The sequence below is a fragment of the Athalia rosae genome, chromosome 5, assembly GCF_917208135.1.
Source record: "Athalia rosae chromosome 5, iyAthRosa1.1, whole genome shotgun sequence".
NCBI classification, from domain to species: Eukaryota; Metazoa; Arthropoda; class Insecta; order Hymenoptera; family Athaliidae; genus Athalia; species Athalia rosae.
Window position 1 is genome coordinate 12,395,531 of NC_064030.1, and position 20,583 is coordinate 12,416,113.

Genomic DNA, 20,583 nt, shown 5'->3' on the forward strand with positions numbered 1-20,583 from the left:
GAACTATCAAGAGTAAACCCTCTTATCAATCGAAATCACCGCACTACATCCGTGACCTTACTGACAGTTGCTCAATGAAATCGGTGACCAAAATTACAAGTTTTTCCCTCTCAATTATGTACTCGAGGACCTAACAATAAGACAATCTTTCGAACGTGCGAATTTACAATTCGCAACGGAATTTCGAATGGCTTGAACTACTAATGTTCACTACTATTCACTACAAGACAATGATTGGAATTCATAATTCAGACACCAGATGCATCTGAACTGCTATCGCACTATCATCATAGTGGAAGGAAAAAAATGAATACGAGCATTATATTCTAGAAGATATTTATTTTTTTTTAGGGGCAGCGGCGCCGTCCCGCGTTTTACCCATATAACCATCTGTAGTAATAATGGTAGATGACGGGTTCCCAGCCGCCCCCTCGGCGGCGGTTATTCCGCCTCCTTGCTGGCTTTTTGGGCTGCGCCCGTGCTGGCTGGGCCTCCGCCCCGGCCCCCGTCGCCGCGTTGTCCGCAGCGGGCTGCAGTGGCTGCTGCTGCCGCTGCAGTTCTGCCACCGCAGCCCTCAGCGCCACCAACTCCTGCATAACGTTCGCTGTGCTGATCCGTGAATAATGATGATTATAACTACAATTTGATGTAGAGATAGCACCAAAATCAGACACTTTCATTCGTACTGTATCTTTCCAATTTTAATAGTTCTATAGACTTGAACTAGTTTTTCTAATGGAATGCTTGTTGTGATATATGAGATATGTGAAATATGGGTCAGGACTCTTCGTACCACATTTAGTTTGTTCATACGCTTGATCATGTATACCGTAAGAATCTCAGGAAAGTAAACAACGTAGGGAACGCATGATCGCGAGAGAGAGCTTATGGAAGTTCCGTGAGTGCGAGACAGACAAATTGCCTGCCCCTCCGTTGCCTTTGAGTCCCCACTCCGCCAAATTGTAAACAGACCATCGCTAGAGCTGTTATCTAAGTAAGCGCGTTCGGGTTGAGAGTGTTTTTCTCTCACTATTGATAAAACAAAAACCATTAGCATAAATATGATTGACTTTGTTCCTTTAAATATTGAAAAATTTTCAAAAAAGTTCCCAATTCAAAATGAAGGTTTTCTCATGAAAATATAATTTATTTTTTGTTGATGTAAATGTATTTAAATCTTTAATGATTCTAATTACAATTATTAATACTTATTATTCTTGATATCACAGACTTCTTTCATTGATTTTCTTCAAACAGGCTATCCGATCAGCTGTTCAAAATGTCCTCCCGTAGCTGCAGAGCAGAAGCCAAGACGATCATCAAATGCATGAATCGCATTCCTTTTTGTCTCTTGCGGGATGCTTGCACTAATTTCATTAATTTGATGTTGCATCGAATCTAAATTGTATACGGTTTGACCGTCATACGAATTATTTTTTAAGTATGGCCAATAAAAATAATCGAGCGGCGTCATGTCCGGCGATCGGGGAGGCCACGGAACAGTCGGGCTACGTAATCCGATCCATTTATCGGGGAATTCTTGATTTAAATAATCCCGAATTCTATTGGGGTTATTGGGTGGAGCTCCGTCTTGTTGCAACCACTCTAGAATCTGAAAATTCCATGGCAAATTGATAGAAACAACTTCGTTTAATTTAAATGGAACGAGTATGTGATTGTAAATATCAAGATTCGAATTTGTCTGACTTTTTAATTAATAATAACACGTTGTCAACTATTTGGGCAGATTTCCAATATGTATACCAATTTCCATGAAAACATTTCGAATTATATGAGAATTCCGATATCGATTGATGAAGTTTCAGATCAACCAATAAATTTCGATACCATTAAATTTTTTTAACATATAAAAGTACTGCTATTTGTGCACATATTTCGAAGTGAAAGTGTGCATCTGAAATTTACTTATTTTGCAAATAATAGATAAAAGAAGACGATTTCTAAAAATCTATTACTACTTAATGAGCCGAATACGTTTACCATCTTATTTATAATTCACCGAGAGAGATAACGCGTTCGTAACATGATAAATGAATAGCACTTACCCCCGTATCTCCTTCAATACGACGAATAGCCGGTACTACAAACTCTTGCAGGCGTCGCGAATATCTATCTCCATTGATATTTTCCGCAATAAAAATAGGCCCGATGATGTGGGTGCCAAGCATACCAGCCCAAACGTTTACGGATTGCTGATATTGCCGATTGATATCGAACACTTCGATTGGCTTTTCTGTTGACCGATATCTGAATTGTTGACGGTTTGGCCCGTGAGAAATTTGAAATTTACATTCATCAGAGAAACAAATTTTTTCGATCAGTTGATCGTCACCATTGATGAGCTCTACCATATTTTTGCTAAAATTCATACGCCTGTGCCTATCATCATTTGCCTCCACTCAAGCCTGATGCCTTTGCGCTTTGTATGGAAAATATCCCCAATCTTCCCATATCCTCGATACAGTGGACTTGCTGCATCCTACTTGCAGCGCAACCGTCCGTTCGTTCTCGTAATGCTAATTCAATTGTTCTTTTATTTTTATAATCATTTAGGCGCCATTTTGTAACACAAAATGTACGACTCAACAAACGACAGTCAGTTCAGTTTTAACAATATTATGCTTTAATGCAATTAGGTGTCAGAGCTTCCAAATACAAAATTCACAAAATATGGCTCTTTGGCCCAAAAGACTCAATACAATGCAAACTCTATGCTACGGCACGACTCAGAGGGAGTCGGGACGATACGATAGAAAAAAAGGGCAAGAAAATATAATAGTACGGGATCAAAGATTTAGCAAGGTCAACACCGCAGGCGCTGCCTAGCTGCGCACAAATACGCTAACTTCAATTTAACGTGGAGATCAACTATTAATTACTCAAATTACAAATTTCCAATACAAATTACAGTACTCGAAAATTACGCTAATTCTCCACGGCTACTTCTACGCCTGCAATACTCTCGGAATCGATCACATGGCAAATACTCAAGATTACCTCGCAACTATATCACATAGCGAATATAGCCAGGAATACGCAATATGAAGCAGCAAAATACAAAATAGCAAAATATCCAATATCAAAATAACAAATAGCAAAATACACAATAATCAAAAGAGCAAAAGCTTTTAATCCAAATGTTATCTCAGATTATAGCTCCTAAAAGCGAAAAAGCGAAGGCGTCAGCCAGTCACGAATTAACACATTCCAAATTATCCAAATATTCAAAAATTGTCGCGACCTGGTCGTGCGCAAAAGAGACTCAAAATACAAAATCATGCGACGGTAGGGCTTTCTGGGCCAACAACCGCGTGGTAACACTCAAAAATGACCAGGCCTGACCCAATACGTTACATTTTAGGGTTAATTCGTGGCTTTACAATAAGAAAGTGTAACATTGATAATATGAATAAATAACGAAAAATTGTATACAGATAAAGATGTTCGAGAAAATGTATCAATTAAAAGTTTATTAATAAATCGTGGTAAAAAAATATAAAATAATGAATGAATCAACATGAATTGTATAACGTGTATAAAATAAAAATATGAAAATTAAAGAAAATAATAAATATGACTGTACTCAAATAATTAAAAATTCGACGATGCCAATAAGGCATATAAAGAGTGACATGAAAATATCAAAATCAAAGAATAAGTATACGTACGAATTTATATAACAAAACAAAGATCAACATAATCGGCCTACAAAAGAATGATAAATACATGTGAAATAACTGAAAGACAACACAAGAATGAGATGAAAGAATGAAAATGAAAATGATTAGTAAAATTTCGAAAGTGATGATATCGTGACCGTTTTAAAATGGCGTTGTCAATCCTCAACTAGTTCGTCATCCAAGATCTTCCTCCTTTTTCAGGCCTTCAGGTATGATATAGATTTGTTCAGTCCGTGATATTAAAATGCAGGCTCCAGGTAGCAAACATGCTCGAAGTATTCGAATTTTATTTTTAAAAAGAAATGTAAAGATGACGAATGTATGCTGTGTATGTGTGATGTATATCAAAGAATGTGGTACAGAATTATGTATATTGAGGTGATCACCGATCTCGAGGAAGTCCTTTCAAATTATGTTCCTTCTTGCCTTGTACCTCTTATTACTCCCACTCTTCGCTCTCTGATCCTCAATTCCCCTTCCTACATTCTGTCGATCATTTGATAATTCGTTACAAAAGTAAGGCTCACCTCAGCGATAGAAGAAAAAGAAGAACGATAGATTAGAAAAGAAAGGGGAGAAAAAGCATTAAATGACTTCAAGAAAACTGTAGGGGGGCTTTAGGGGAGCGATACAATGATCGATGATTCCGTGTAGCCGGGTCGACGGTCAGACGTAGAAGAGAGGGATCCTTCGATCCGTCCTGCCGCATATCGATATTCTGGGGGGAGTAGCTTCCGATGTTTGATTGGTCGCTTGGATCACTCCAGCGACACCTTAGCTGCGCTGACTGCGCAGGATGAACTGGATGACTACTGCTTCAGACTGCACGGACCCTGCTGTACCCTGATGCTTCCCTCGTTATTCGCTGGGTGTCACTCTCGGAACCACCGCCGCCTTGGAGTAGCCCCCCAACCCTGGGCCCACACGTGACCTCGCTAGCTGGGGGTTATTTGGCTTCGGTGCGACGACCTTCACTTTGGATCCTCGCCGGACCGCACCAGGATCGGCGTAGGAGGTCACCTGAACCCCGCTCCCGCAATTCTGCTGCTCCTTGGGGTGAATGATGTAGCCGGGGCTTTTCTGGGGCAACCGCGGAGTCAACACGGTGTCCGGAGGGTGGTTATTGTTAAGGTGGTTCGGCGCCTGGCCGAGAAGTCGGGATGGTAGGAGGCTCTACTGTGGAGTTCATCTCACGGCCTTATACGCTGCCATCCGGCATCCACGGAGTTGGTGCGATACGATAGTTGGGGGAATATGCAGCAGTGGAAAAGTCGTCCACTGTGCTCCCCGGGGAGACATCATGGCGATACGAGATGGTAGACGCTGATCTTCGTCCGTTTCTTGCGGCAACCAGAGCTGCGCGTCTTTTGGGGCTACTTTTACTTAGTCCGATGCAGTATGGTCAGTGAGCCTTCCACAGTAGCATCCGTCGGGCTGTGGTATTCCCTCGGTGGTCGGGCTCCAGGACATGGGGAGGGTTGGAATGGGAGGAAAATACAAAAATTATTGCTATATTACAAACTACCTAAATCCGTCACTGTTTGCCGAGAGGATCCCGCCGATCTGGCCGTATTTTCGCGGAGTTGCATGACCCTGTGACGGGCATGCAAAATGCAACGTCACAGTACGTAAGTTTGCTCGTCAACGCAGTACGCTTGTAACGATTCCTTCACTTTTGAATATCGCTATGAATTAAGATTACACGTTGATCAATATTTGTTGGCAGGTATTATTATCTTTAATTTAGTTATAAGTTGTTTGGGCGCTCATTATGTACAATAGTTATATAATTTTTTGGGTCCTCTTGCCGTACATATATGTTTTGCATGTAGAATAATGAGACGCCACTACATCACAAAAGGAACAAATAACAGGTATGGTAAGAAAAAATAGCACGCGACACAGTGCATATGAATAAATAGAACGAATAAAGGTGTATGAAATAAAATCAGGGACCGTCGAGTATTTATACATGACGTGACTAATAAAAGAAAGGCGAGCGGGATATAGAGACAATAATGCAGTGATATCCGGTAATGAACTCAATCTCCCTGGCGCATTACATTGATGAAATATATATATATATATACGTATCTCTATGAACTTATCTTATCATCGCTCACGTCTACTCGTCACGACGGCCCAGGGAGAAGAGGACTAATTTTTTAGGATACGTCGAGTCGACAATTATCGGCATTACCCGACAATTGTCGATTCTTCCCGCCTTATCCCCGCTCTAGCATGACAGGTGCCTACACGCTGTAGAATGAAGTTCGTCAACCAGAGCCAATCATGAGACCAAGGCTTGCAGGTTAGGGAAAAAATTGATAATTTGCAGCCGCTTACACCACACCCTGTTACACTTGTGCTTGGCGGGTCTTTACCACCAGAGGCATGACTAGGACCGAAATTGGCTGAAATTCAACCCGCAAACGGGCAGTCATTCATAATTGATACACGAATGAGCTCGCTGATGGTAATGGCTAGCATCTACATGAAAAACTTTTGTGTAGACCTGATAACATGCCGCTCGCTGATTGATACCTGCTCCATGGGCAATTTTATGGCCGAAAACTTCGCCGCCACCATGGGTCTGACCATGAAGTAATGCACAATATACATTGGAGCTTCAAACGATGCATCGACAACTACAAAAAAATACGTCAGGGCAACCAGACAATCACGATGCAACAGCTACCTGAAAACACTTACGTTTCTGATGGTACCTCACATCTCAAGTAATGTACCTAACCTTCAAATTGACCGTGGTGTTACGTCCCAATAGCATGCACCAGCGTCTTCTCTTTAATTACTCGGACACGACATGTAATTACTATCAAACTCTTATCAATCTTCCTTACTTTTAGTATTCCAACCGTTTTGAACCATGTAACGAATACTCTGGAATAATGTAGGATGAGTAACAACGCATCAGGTAGTCTGAGAAAGCAAAACCCTATCCCCAGACTACAGTACACATCTTTTCCAAAGATGTGGGCAATATGGTCAAGCGGATAGCAAAGCTATGCAGCTGCACGTGCAACCACTTGAGATAGCCGTTGAACTACAATACCAAGAAAACCCGTAAAAATAGACATTCAGAATTCTGAAGAACCGTTCGAAGAAAATTAAGTCCTAAGGATCGGAAACGTTCAACACCCACATTCTAGAAAAATTCCGCCAACGCTCGGATACGAGAGTCCATCCCTCAGCCCTCGCGTTCCCCCAATCACAGCATTCCTACTGCGTAGCATCTTTTCCAAAGATCCAAGTCAACCAATAGCATGTTTCCGCGCCCGCACAGTTCTCCAAAATTCAACCCCACCAAAAAACTCCCCTATATCACTTATATAAAAACCCGGTCTCAGCAGATCCCGCTCTCTCTCAAGATCTAAACCTTCAGAACACTAGTGATCCTAAGACTTAAACCAACAGAATTCCAGTAATACTCCGGACCTAAATCGTCAGAACACCAGTTTCTCTCTAACATTTAAATCCGGATCGGAACTCAGACAATTTTCCCAAATCTCTAAATCTCACAAATTTTTGTTTCAAGTCATAATCTCTACCACATAATTAAATTTTATTTGAGTTTATGAATGAACTATGATGAAACAAACCTAAAATAGTGAACCTGATTAAAAATATTTTACATCATCAATTATTCCATTATTGATAATATTCATATGTGAATAAATCCAAATAAACACTGTTCAAATAATAATTTTCATCGTCATCATTTATCTCAACTGTGCTTAGTAGTGGCTGGTAAAAAAGTAACTACGGTAACATAGTGATTCGATAGTGTGTTGTTCTATCGCCCAGGTAAATTGGCGACCAGAGACCAGCTGGGTGGAAAAGAAAGATTCTTTTCAGTATTTCACGTCCGAATTCAGTCGATGAACCCGGTCATCATTCGAGTAACTTGCAAGACGTAACAGCTTTATCCTGAATGAATTTGTTGGCAGCTCCGGGATGGCAGCCAGCGATGGAAAAAAAAAACAGTAGAAAAACAGTGAAATGAATCGATTTAATCAGAAAACAAAGAAATTAGACATTTTTTTTACAACTTTGAGAACATAAGACTGGAAAAAAATTCGTGAGACTATCAACCCAAGATCATCAAGAAGATCATTAGCTTCAACTGCATCATCGCAAAATCTTCAAGAAATTCAACCAGAACTGACACCGCAGATTCATCCAGAACATCTCAGCATCTGACGGAAACCAACCAGCACCCATCGCAGATATTCAACCATTCCTCGTAGACCATCGCCTTTCATATCTTCAACTGTCGAACAGATCTATATAAAGTAAGTTTACGCATTAAGCAAATTAATCATGTCAGTACTAAACGAACCAATGAAAGTAAGTTAACCAGCTCCATGAATCATCAAACAATAAGAGCTGACGGCAGTACCAAACTAGATATTAGAGATTATATTAAGGTAATACCCGAATTCAGTGGTTCTGATGGATGATTCGTTTAACGATATGTACATTATTGTTCGACTTCAAAAGCGTTAATCCCTAGTTGCGGAGAACAATTCGTCATATTAATATTGATGTCCAAATGCAAAGGCGAGGCCTTGAATCGATTAAATAAAGCTAACGTACAGACAGAAGACGAACAAATCGACCTCATTCAAGAACATTTGAGAACCTAGAAACCAGTAGACCTATGGATACAAAAATTCCAAGATATCGGAATAAGACCGAAGGACGAACTCACAGATTTCAATTTTAGAATATATCAACACATGACTCAAACACTTAAGGAAATTGAATGTGAAGGTGGACCGTTAGCGAGAGCGAAAAAATTATTCGCTCGTAGTTCCGCGATGAACTGTTTTATCCGAGGATTCCTAGCCGATATCGCTATTGTTCGCGCAGACAAAAAATTTTTAGATTCAGCAGAATGAGGGAAGCTAAACTAGCAGAAAACAAAGGTAGATTTCCTCAATTTAAACAATTCAGCAAAAATCTAAGAGAAATAAACACGAAAGACTGTGATGTTACTCAAAATTTCAACGGAAGTACTCCACGAAATAACTCAAATCATTTTGAGACTGCTTACTCAAAGCCGAACAATCGAGAAGCTTATCAACCCCACAAATCAATTGACAGCACGGGAAACTTTTGCAATTACTGCAAAAAAGATAATCACGTCATAACTGAATACAGAGCACGACCAAGCAATGGACAACCACGATCAAATTCCTGTCATAACGGATCTTATACTAATTCTTCTGAAATCTACCCTCACGTTCATTTGACTTGCGACTATTGTAAAAAGTCAGGACACTTAATTCGCGATTGTAGAAAACGGAAATATGATAACGCTAAATGAGAATTACAAGATAACCCATAAAACGGTAATCAAACAATAAATCAGGCAGAAAACGAGACATTTTCCCCTCGGCAAGGCGTGCCGATGGGAGAAATTCAAGCATCACGTGGAAATTCGCAATGATCAATAAAATTCATGCAGCCAAACTTCAACTAAATCCAGCCCATCCAATTTATAATTCACCCTCAATCAAAATAAATTCGAAAGACCTCATCTTAGATCAAACTGAATTACCAGTAGACACTGGAAGTAGCTATACAGGGGGGTTCTGGACGAAAATTTCTACATCACCTACAATCTGGCTGAGACGCAAACCGCCGGTTCACCGATTCCCCTACCCCGTTGACGGGGTAGCCCTAGATGTGCGGTCATCACGCGACCGCTATTTTGTTTTCGCGAGATATAGCGACGGTTTTTTTGAAAAAACGCCAACGGTTTTCGAACCGCAGCCCCCTCTCCGCCCTTCTCTTTCTCGCTATCGTCAAGACGAAAGAGATTCGTAAATATCTTGTTCCGTGGAGCGATCGTTGGTGTCATTATCGTTCATATTATCAACAAAATTCCGGGTCTTCGATCCCTCACACCTCCCCACACCCCTCTGTCGGGGGACAAACCAATAGTTTGGCTGATTACAATGCGAAAGCGCAAGCGTTGGCGTTGGTTCCTTTATTTCATAACCAATAACTGCAAAATTTGTCTACAAAATATTGAACGTTTTTAGTGCACGTGTGAAATCTGGACGCTAAAAATTACAACTCAAAATCAGAATATCATTACTTCAACACAACTGAGCAAAGTGGGCAGGTCGAAGAAATTTCTGCCGGCGAAAAAATCACCCTGATCAAGTATCAAAAAAAAGGGCTCGCAGCGTCTTATAATGATCCGACTACCATCGATGCATTTTCCGAAGATACACGAGATCCCCGCCGCTATGAAACAAATATGCTAATCCGCGTTTTCAGGCCTTTCCGCCATTTCTGTAGTACGTTCGACGAGCCTCGATTAAAGCTTACGTTCTTATGGTAATTAAGAAATACTTGTGAATTCGTACAACATTAGGAGACTGGAAACTATCGTCTATCGTTCTTTCACAGTTTTCGGCTTCGCAGCACTGATTGCAATGTAATGTTCGCACTCGAGATTTATTTTTACGGTAATCGGTGAAGGTCGGACCTTCATAAAATTCTGCCACGATGAGGTCGTTGTTTTCGAAGTCATTATTGAATATATCCACAAATCGGGATGCAGGAGAATCTGATGCGTGAGGCTGATGCTCAGAAACCATTGGCAAGGAAGAGTCTCTGGTCGAAGACCGTGGTGTCTTATTATTTTGTGGGTACGCTTTGTGACAGTCTCCGGTGATACGCCTCGAATCCATCTAATTCTTCAATCTGATGAGGTTTTTCAGAGCACACGCGTACGATTCTTTTTTTTTAGCACCGTGAAAGGAGCAATGTTCTCTGCTCCGATCTGATCTAGCGAATACGGAGCAGTCGACGTCTTCCAATTTCATGACTTCGTGATTCAGCGTTATACTGTTACGTCCAATCAATTAGTTGGAAAGGATCGTTCGTAAACAGAAGTTCGTCTCAATTTTTTAAATCCAAGTGCAAGTACTTCTTACCTGGGACTCGAGACCAGTACGAAGGTTGGAAATAGGGGTGGTTAGTAATAATAATGGTAAAATTAGGGGGGGTTGGATTCGCCAAAAATTTTCTTGTTCGAAGAATGCTTTGATTTTGTATGTTGACCTCCTTGAGTCAGTTTTATCGGTTGTTTTATAGTTAGGATATTTAGGCTTGAATTCTATTGGTATGGGTGGGGGGTGAGAGTTGAAGTGAGATGAGGAATTACAAGGGTTGGAAATAGCAGGGGTGTGAGGTGAAGAAAGCAAGTTTTCTGAATTAACGTAATGGTCTAAGATAAACCGTGGGATTTCGCTTTTCGGAATGGAAACCGATTGTTAGAGTTGATTTTGGAGGCGACGAAGCTGGACCCTGCGTCCTGCTCTTCTCCTCATTAGAGATTACCAATATAGTTGTCTCGTAGATTTACGAATTAACTAACTCGTACGAATTACTTGATCTTTGAGATAACTACAGCTATGATGAGCGAGTTCGCTTTTACAGATTTTTTCCTTTTAGGAGTTTTGAAATCGACAACAGTAGAAATAAGGGCGAATTCAGAATGAATAAGTGGTTATATTTCCGAAACAAAATATAAAATACAAGATTCATAAATATATGAATACTAGCTAACTGATGATCAGAAAACTCAAGTTAGAATCGGGAGTGTTGTGAATTGGGAAAATAAGAATTTGGAATGAGACGAGCATGTATGAAAATAACAAGACCTTGCTTGGACTGACTTGGATTGACGAACTGACAATGAGTTTCAACTGATTGAGAGTGAATTTTTTGAATGGACTGGACTGGACTGGACTGGACTGATTTTTCGACTAAGAGTCGCGGTTTTCGAGCGATTGATTTTGAAACACCAGCCGTGCCAGATACACCCGTGAAATTCAAAGATTCGTCGCACGCCATCAGGTGTTACGCAATACCCGTCCAACGCACGTCCCGTCTCGGATACTCTGAACTCGCGCGAATTACCGGCATGACGGATGACTAGCTGCGACTCGTGTTCCACCCATGCTAACCAGTCTAAAGCCTTTTGCGAATGGTTATCAGCGAAGCGATATCCTCCCACCGGTAGGATGCCTATACGCTCGGGCTGTAAAAAGTTTCTCCGAAAGACCGCGGAGCACGCGAACGCTATGGTTGTACTCTCGGTGAAGGGGCACACTTTGCCGCTTTCCAAAAATATATTCCGAAATGCGATACACGCGCGACGGAGAACGTCTACATCCGACTTACAGTACTTTATAAGCTCCCGGTCAAAGTCAAAGCTGTAACCCTGTTCTTGTGTCTCGTGGTACCAGTCGTAAACTTCTTTTCTCGTCTCGCTGCTCATGCTGTGCGGTGAGTACATTTCGACGGTTGGTAGCGCGCCCACGTAGCCCACACTCTGCGGTGTGTTGAAAAGATGCGATAAGAAGCCTTCGACCGTGCCATTCGGGAGCCCGGAAGCCTTTGGCAGTGACCCGGGAGACATCGGCACGTATGCCAAGGAGTCGAGAAATCGCGTATGCCCAGTCTCCATCATAACGATTTTACTTCCGTTCAGAATTACCTTCGGAGGAGTTTCGTTGTTTTCAACGAGATAGCGTAGAACAAACTGCGCTTCGAGCCCGCGTGCATTGTGCGCGATGCAAATTATTCGCGAAAAATTTTGGACGGGTCTTGTCGCCAGTTCTTGCAATGCCCTGACGGAATCTCTTTGGAAAATAAACTCGCGTACGAGGCCGCAAGCCGAACAGCCTGAAGTTACTTCAGCTTCACCGATACACTCCGTACACATCTGCTGTGCCACGCAGAGATCCGAATTATGAATATTGGTCGAGGCGTCCCCAACGATTGAGACATTCTGCTGCGTTTCGAAATCATAGAATATAAGTATGAAGCGACCGGGCTTGTCCACGCTTTTCAACGGTGTCATCCAACAAAAGTGATTGTAAGAACGTTGACAGCGACATGTACTGCAGTCACGTTTGTCACAGCTATGTGGTCTGCCAATGGTGAGATCCACGAGACACGAGCAATCGTTACATATGCGCAACGAAGCGCAAACGAAACGTCGTGGGTTATTAGAGCCAACTTGACGATGCGTTTGAAAACAATTTTCTCCGCGAAAGCCGCGCCCACAATCTGAACACTTGGCCTCACCCAACTCCAGTTCACACGGCGGCCTGTTGGAATATTAGGGACAACGGTTCGAACAGCGATGTTCGAGAAGTCTATTGAAACTCTTGTTACAGGGTAAACAAAAGAATTTACCAGCGGCAGCAGCTGTGACGTCTGTAATTGGGCTATAATGCCATTTCTCAGGATCGTACGGTAAATCGACGCGGTAACTAACTTCGACCCCCGAATATACCAGAGAGATAGAGCTGTCGTAAAATATCCCATTGCCGCTACTCAACTCATTCATTTCGAATACGATCAGCGCTATCCCTTCTTGCGCCAAGTTTTCCTGATAGCCGTAAACGCCGCATCCTTCTTCTGGAATTTTGACATTACTTTTCGCTGTTAAACGCTGCGCTTCGCTACGCTGGAGACCAAAATGAGGGAATCGAATGGCCTCGTAACGCTGATGTAATTCTCCGCCACGTACAGCACCCCGTTTAGCATGCGCTATACCTATTACAATTGCACGCGCTAGACACATACCGTCGTTGTTGCTGATATTTATGATCGACCTCTTGTTGGTCAGAGCCCTGTTATTCCATACCATTTTGCCGCGCCCCGCCGGAACTCTGACCGTGTGCACAGTCACCGTGTACAATTCGTCCAGCCCGAATTCGGACGCGCTTTGCGCCACGCTGAAAACCAGTTTCCAGAAATCGCTATACGCGGAGTCGCGAACCGGACGAAACGATAGCCATGCAGCCCCCTGATTAGAACTTTCTGCACCGAATTCAGTGGAATTTTATGCGTTGCCTTGATGCTGGTACTGCGGCTACTCTCGTTGTAGAGAGTTTGTAGGTTTTTACAAGGTATTGAAGATCCAACTTGGTTTGTTGGATATACTTCATAATTCGATATTAAATCCGATTGAATATAATTGGTAAAAAATATAACTTGAAATAATATGATATAGTAGTTGAATGTGAAACAGTAAAATATGTAACTCCTAAGAGTATACGAATTCATGGGAATAGTATAAAACTCAAAAAAGTTCATTATTTGAGACAACTCCTGAGAGTGAAGTGACTCGTATGAGTTCTGGATTGAAACTGACTGATTTCTGCAATGACTCTATTGTTCCGTTCAATACTTTCTCATCTAGTTGAGTCTATATTGTTTTCTTAATCAGTAAACCTATCAGAGCTCGATGTTTAACCTGATGCACCGTTTTGACATTTCGCGTAGCATAAGTATGCAAATCTTTGACGGCACCTTCCAGCCACTCTACGGGGTTTACTTATGGATCCGGTATTTCAATCTTGACAACAATCTCGCGTTCGTCTATTTCGAACCGTCGGATATATTTACGCGTTTCGCCCACTATCGAGAACTTATTCCCCAGGACCTGTGAAACAGGACCGTTCGCTGCGTGAGGCTCATTTTCGTTCCCGACCCTTGCCGTAATTCCTTTAACGGCTTCGTCCTTATCCTGGTCATCCTCGTCTTGATTTTCGTCGTCGTCATCATCATTTTGCCGGGTGGTGCTGTGTCTTATGCCGGAGGAACTAGCACCTTCGTTGACGCGGAAAGTTTTCCTAGATCCACCGGTTTGAACACGAGCGTAAGTGCTTCCTTTTCCGACGTCAGTTCGCGTGATTCCGGAACCGCGCGAGTCTACTGATTCATAGAATATAACAAACAAGGCCTTGTTGGACTATTTTTCACTCCTTTGACTGTTGTAGAGGCATGCGGACGGAAGAGCGAAAAAATTTGAGACGCGCGCACTCCAAACGAATACACGCGTAGCATCATCATCAATATTCAGGCAATTTTTGGTCAAAACAATAGACCAAGTCAGTGAAGATATTCCACCGTCGATATTCTGAGTTGACTCCCTTGACTCAGCATCATCCTCGTCTGTGGAAGCGGAAACATTTCATCACGTTTGGATATATATCTATGCAACAGTGCGCGCCTCGTTGAGAAAAAAAATGTCCAGACTCCTATGATTCTGGGATAAAAAGTACGTCATTTGATGCGGGTACTCGACGAGTGAACAGACACACTTTTTTTTTTTTCTTCGTCACCCTCTTCTTATCGACGGACGTTTACATCTCCATACCGATCCACGTCTTCTGTGTAGACCTCTTCGAAATTAGCGATTTCCATCACTTCGCAAACTTTCTTCGAATCGTCTGCTTGCTCAGGTATTACTAAAGCAGATCGATACTGCTGCGATTTTCTTTCATCTTTTTTTCCGACACCGTCTTCGAGGCGGTCCTTCCCGATGTTAGTCAACTTCATCGCCTCGCAAATATACGCCGCCTGGCAAGTAACTCATCCGTTAACGCGTCGTCGTTCAACATAGCCATCAGCACTGTCAAAAGAGAAAAAAACACATGATTCAATTTTTCTTCCAATTTTCCGTTGCAGCGACATACAGAGAGAGTGATGTGATTTTTGCAATATTGAAAAAACGACAAGTAATTACAAGAACGTTCTACGTATTCCCTGATCAAGGGTTCCAGGACAGCAAGGTACGCGGCGCCACGCCTTCTGACCATGTCTACTATGTTCGCCAAACGCTCGATTGCATTGCCAAACACACCAGCGACGTGCATTCGCGCTATCGCTCGCTCACCAAGTACCGTCAGGAGCCGTCGCACTTGCCGTAACAATTGTGCTGAAGGCATTCGAACGAGAGAACGTCGCCACCAAAGATCGCATTCACAATCGATTAAAACACTTTGACGACGAGCTGAGCTCAGAACCTTCAGCACGAGTGTTCGGCACAGTTTCACGATACCGGACATGATGAGAAAGATCGAAAAGTCTGTAAGATAGAGAGCTGTTGACTGCCACGCAAAATGTCTCAGACTGACAGTTCCTTCGCCGAATCGATGCATATATTTGTGGGTGGAGTGTATGGAACAGAATGAGTTTTGCGCTTGTAGTAAGTTTAAATAAAATATGTTCTTTATTGGAATCAGTGCTGGTGAGATGCGCGTGTTCTTCGGTCAAGAGGGTGAGACTCACTGCCTGTCTTGCTAGGCTAGGATTTGGGCGCCGGCTAGGTACATACTCTAGAACACATGGCCGGGGAAAAGAATGCCTAAAAACTAAGGAGAGAGCTGGGTACGTGCAAAAGCTAGTAAAAGTGACGGAAACAAAAGGAGTATAGAAAAGTCCCAGCGACTGCGTTGGAAGCCGCGACTTCTGGCTGCCAGATTTTATATTGCCCTCGCGGGCCTGCGGGTCGCCGGTCCCCAGTCCAGGTACCAGAGAAGGAAACCGGGAACGGGTAGCGAAATAGTGAAAATTCAAGACCTAGCGAAAATAATAGAAATGTACAGGAAAATAGAAATTATTTACAATTTGAAAAGCTTGACCAAAGTGAGTATATACAATCATGTTTGGTGTTTGCAAGTATATGTGTGAGAATGTAATGTGTATGTGTGTGTACATGCGCACCTATGTTAGGATAGCTGACAGAAGCATATGTGGAGGTGTACCCCACATATTATTTTCCTGAATCTAGGACCCACGAAGGAACAGGGATGATTCAGGGGTGTTAACGCATTTTCAAATGCTTAGCATATGGGCATCAATGAGTTCTGAAATGGGTTCGTACACATGTAGATGAAAACTGCGTACGCTCCTCGTGGGAACAACGAAAGATGGGAAAACTCTTTCGCTGCCGATTCCGGAGGTGCGCCGTCAACCCGTCATTCCATAACCGATAACATTACGTGAAAGACTTCTACAGGGTCTTTTTAAAATTTCAGCTGTTGCTATTACTGCACCTCTCTATCTCAACTATCTGCCACCGTTAGTTTTTAAAAGATCGTTACCAAATACATTGACCACACGACTGTCGCAGCATTCAGAAAATCTCGTGATGGTCATCGTCACCCGTCATCGAAACGCTACCGAGCACCTTAATTCTTGTCCGATGATTTGTACTAAAATTGCACAGGTGCCCAAAAACTTTACGTCACGTTCATGACACTTTCGTATAAAGTGTGGAATATCGACGATAAATTAGGAGGATGACCGATTATTTCGTACGTCCGTCCGTCCAACGATCATTGTTGACCACAGTAAGTTCACAAACGAGCGTATTTATTGTGCGTATTACAGATGGTGTGCGAAAATGACCGTTACACGAAGTGGCGCGTTCTCAGTAACTCTTACGACTTCTGAGTCGACAACCCTTCAGATGTGCCGGTGCTCATGTCATACGTCATCATGCACTTGAGTTCGAGCGTCGAGACTAGTGAAATAAGACGATGCCGCGTGACCGGCGGGAGATCAGGTATAACGGATTTTGCCTCATATCGTATATTGCTTCATTAGGCAAACTGGCATCTGTTCAGCTGACATGATTGACGGGCGCCAGCCGTCACAGCAGAGGTATACGCGGCATCCGCCGGAGGGAAAGATGCTCAAAATGGATAAATATTGAAAAAGATCACTTTTAACCCACTTTTCAGAGAGGACTTGCCTTTCCTAACCGACTTATAATATCAGCCAACAGTAGAATCTACGAAATAAAGAAATATATACCATCACGAATCGTTAACACTTTTGACAAACAATGAACAGTTATGACTTCCGACAAAAATATTTTTTCTTATTATTCAAGATAATTCCAAAGGATTGCGATAGCAATTTCTTTTCAGGACTGGACGAGACAAAATTCAGAAATCGAGTAGAATTTCTTCAAGAAGACACGGTTTTTATACCACTCCATAAATAATTATGAAAAACACCCCCAGACAACGATCGACGGATCACGAAATAGGAAACCTACCAATGTCCAGTAAGCACAAACCTCAAACGAAAAGGTCACCGTACCTACTAAACGTTACCTCCAAACCCATGACAGAACAATAAAGCTTAGATTCCCACGACCATATTAGGAACAAAAACGAACCCTCCAGAAAAAGAACCACTGAATCGCGGAAATGATCATCCAAAGAATATACTCTATTTAGAATAAGTTTAAAGATTGAGACAACTCAATACTTACCGATATTGTAACAAATATTCATTACACTATATGTTAACAGTAAATTGCCTATAAAATCAGAGACTAGAAAATGGAAAATTTCAATGTAACAGTATGTAATCAAAAAGTTAATGTTCTTTATATACCTGTATATTCACCTAAGCTTCAAAGATTAAGTTTATTTCATTCAAAGATTATATGTAAGATTATGTGTTAGATTATATTATATATTCAAAGATTTGATTGAAATTCCATTTTCGTTTACCGAAAAAATTAGCAAAGGATTTCGAGCGAGGATGCTTGAAACCTGAACGGGGAGGTGTGACGTTCTAATAGCACGCACCAGTGCTCTCTTTTACAATAGGATTACTCGAACACGCCATATAATTACTATTATACTCTTATAAACCTTCCTTATATTATTCCAACCATTTTTAACTATATTACAAATACCTCAGAATAATGTGGTATAAGCGAAAAATCATCGGGTAGTCTGAAAAACCATGAACCCTATAACATTGACATTTCCCAGACTCCAGCATACATTTTTTTTAAAAATGTAGGCAATATGGTCAAGCGGATAGCAAAGCTATGCAGCTGCACGTACAACCATTCGAGATAGACGTTACACTACAATACCAAGATAACCCATAAAAATGAACATCCACAATCCTGAAAAACCGTTTAACAAAAATTAAGTCCCAAGAACCGGAAGACACTCAACACCCACATTTTAGAAAAATTCCGCCAACACTCGGATATGAAAGTCCATCCCTCAGCCCTCGCGTTCCCCCAATCACAGAAGCCCTACTGCATAGCATTATTTCTAAAGTTCCAAATCAATTAATAGTAGTTTCCGCGCCCACGCGGTTATCCGAAATTTGAACCGTCAGAACATCAGCTGATCCCGCAACTGAAGTTGTCAGAACTCAAGTTTCTCTCAAAAATTTGAATCCAGACCAAAAACATTCATTGTCAGACAAGTTTCCAAAATCTGTGGATCGCAGAAATTATTGTTCTGAGTTTTAATTCTCGCTTCATAATCAAAAGTCATTTGAGTTTATAATAAACTGAAATTGAACAAACCTGAAAAAGTTAACCTGATTGAAAATATTTCACATGATCAATTATCTCATAATTGTTAATATTCATATGTGACTAAGTTCGAATGAACACTGTTCAAATAATAATTTTTACAGTCGTCATTTATTTCAACTGCGCTCAGCAGTGGCTGGTAAAAACCCAATGTCACTACGGTAACGTGGCGAATCGATTGTTACTACTTACGGGTACCTGACTCTGGAAATTCTACCACCCGAACATGACATCTTCCAGATGTGGAGTCCGAAGGCAAATTCGTAAAACCCAGGGAAAATCCAAACAGACCCCTATACCCGGAAATTCCGAACCGAAGATCGTTTCCTGTGTTGTAAACAACTTCAAACTCCAAACATTCCGTTAGCTTGAAATCATCAGCATCACAATACAATATAAAATCCATAAAATACCTACTAGAAACCCCATTCGAAAACGCAAATTAATGATTTGAATCCAATAGGAATTGAAATCACATCTGATTGAAAGAACTCCCGCGAGAATTGTGTGGATCAATTATGAAAATCTTTAAAATACCGTCGCAAAATCTGGGTCTCGAAGAGCGAAATTCAACGGAGAATTAAGCAGTGTTAGTCTTAATTTTCAAGGAGTCTTAATTCACACTCCGAAGTTCAAAGTCACATCAGTCCAGTTCGCACATTCTATTACAAATTAAAAGTTCAAAACCAAGATTTAGCAGGGTGTTGTTTCATTTCTATTTTGTACCAAAAGCTCACTCTCCCTATCACGAACTTGTGTAAGATACAGCCTGACTATAGGTACCGGCAGAGTACACCTTATAGATATGATTAGAGTGACCAGTCGTTGACGGACGGTCAGCTCGTTACCATGTGTGATTAAAATAAATTAGATTCGACTGTTCCAACGGACTCCGATTAGTTTCAATTATTGACCCCCAAAACCTGTTAGAAACCCTTACACATGTTTGGTTTCCTCCAATCATCCGTTCCTAAATAATTTTCTTGCCCTCACCTGCATTTTATTCTAGATTCAAATATACGTTCCCATTCTTTTGACTTCGTCTTTGTTCCAATTATTCTCAAATCCAAAAGCCTCTGTTAATTCAACTTTTCAAACTCTTCAAAATCGACCAGGTGAATTGGCGACCGAAGACTTACCAGGTGAAAGCGAAAGATCCTTTCCAGAATTTCACGTCTGAACTCAGTTGATGAACCCGTTCATCATTTCAATAAAGTTGGGACCCGAAAAGAGGCTAATAGAATTCGACAGTACACAATATATTGTGCTGTTCCGAGCTATCATTAAAAATTTTTGTGCTATCCTCAATATTGAGATAATCTGAAGACAAACTGCGGATTCTCACTTATTTTCATGATATTTTCCATTCATCATTGTTCTCTATCCTGTTAAAATTACGTTCGTCGAATTGGAACCTGAGCCAAGAGTTCCAGTAATTCCTAAAGGATTTACGAACTCTTTTTGATGTACCTGGAGGTATTGAACATTTTTCATGAGATTGCTTATAGCTAAGACTACGAAAACTGATTTTTGAAAATGGGGTGCTAACTTGACGGAGAACCCCAATTTGAGTGTCGAAGATTCTGACCACCCTTATCGGTTGTTTCGGATGAGTTATGGAATTCTTCGTGGTTTTTGAGCAACGTTCTGCCGATTCCACGAAAAAACACAATTATCAAA

General features: G+C 41.5%; 1 protein-coding gene across 1 annotated transcript; it reads right to left on the bottom strand.

Moving 5' to 3' along the window:
• Window positions 1-1,258: 1,258 nt before the first annotated feature.
• On the bottom strand, window positions 1,259-2,499 carry LOC125501088. Its single transcript, XM_048655986.1, has 3 exons — window positions 2,415-2,499; window positions 2,067-2,254; window positions 1,259-1,612 (listed from the first exon to the last, which is right to left on the bottom strand). The coding sequence occupies exons 1-3, from the start codon at window positions 2,497-2,499 to the stop codon at window positions 1,259-1,261; spliced, it is 627 nt and encodes a 208-aa protein (XP_048511943.1).
• Window positions 2,500-20,583: the final 18,084 nt, after the last annotated feature.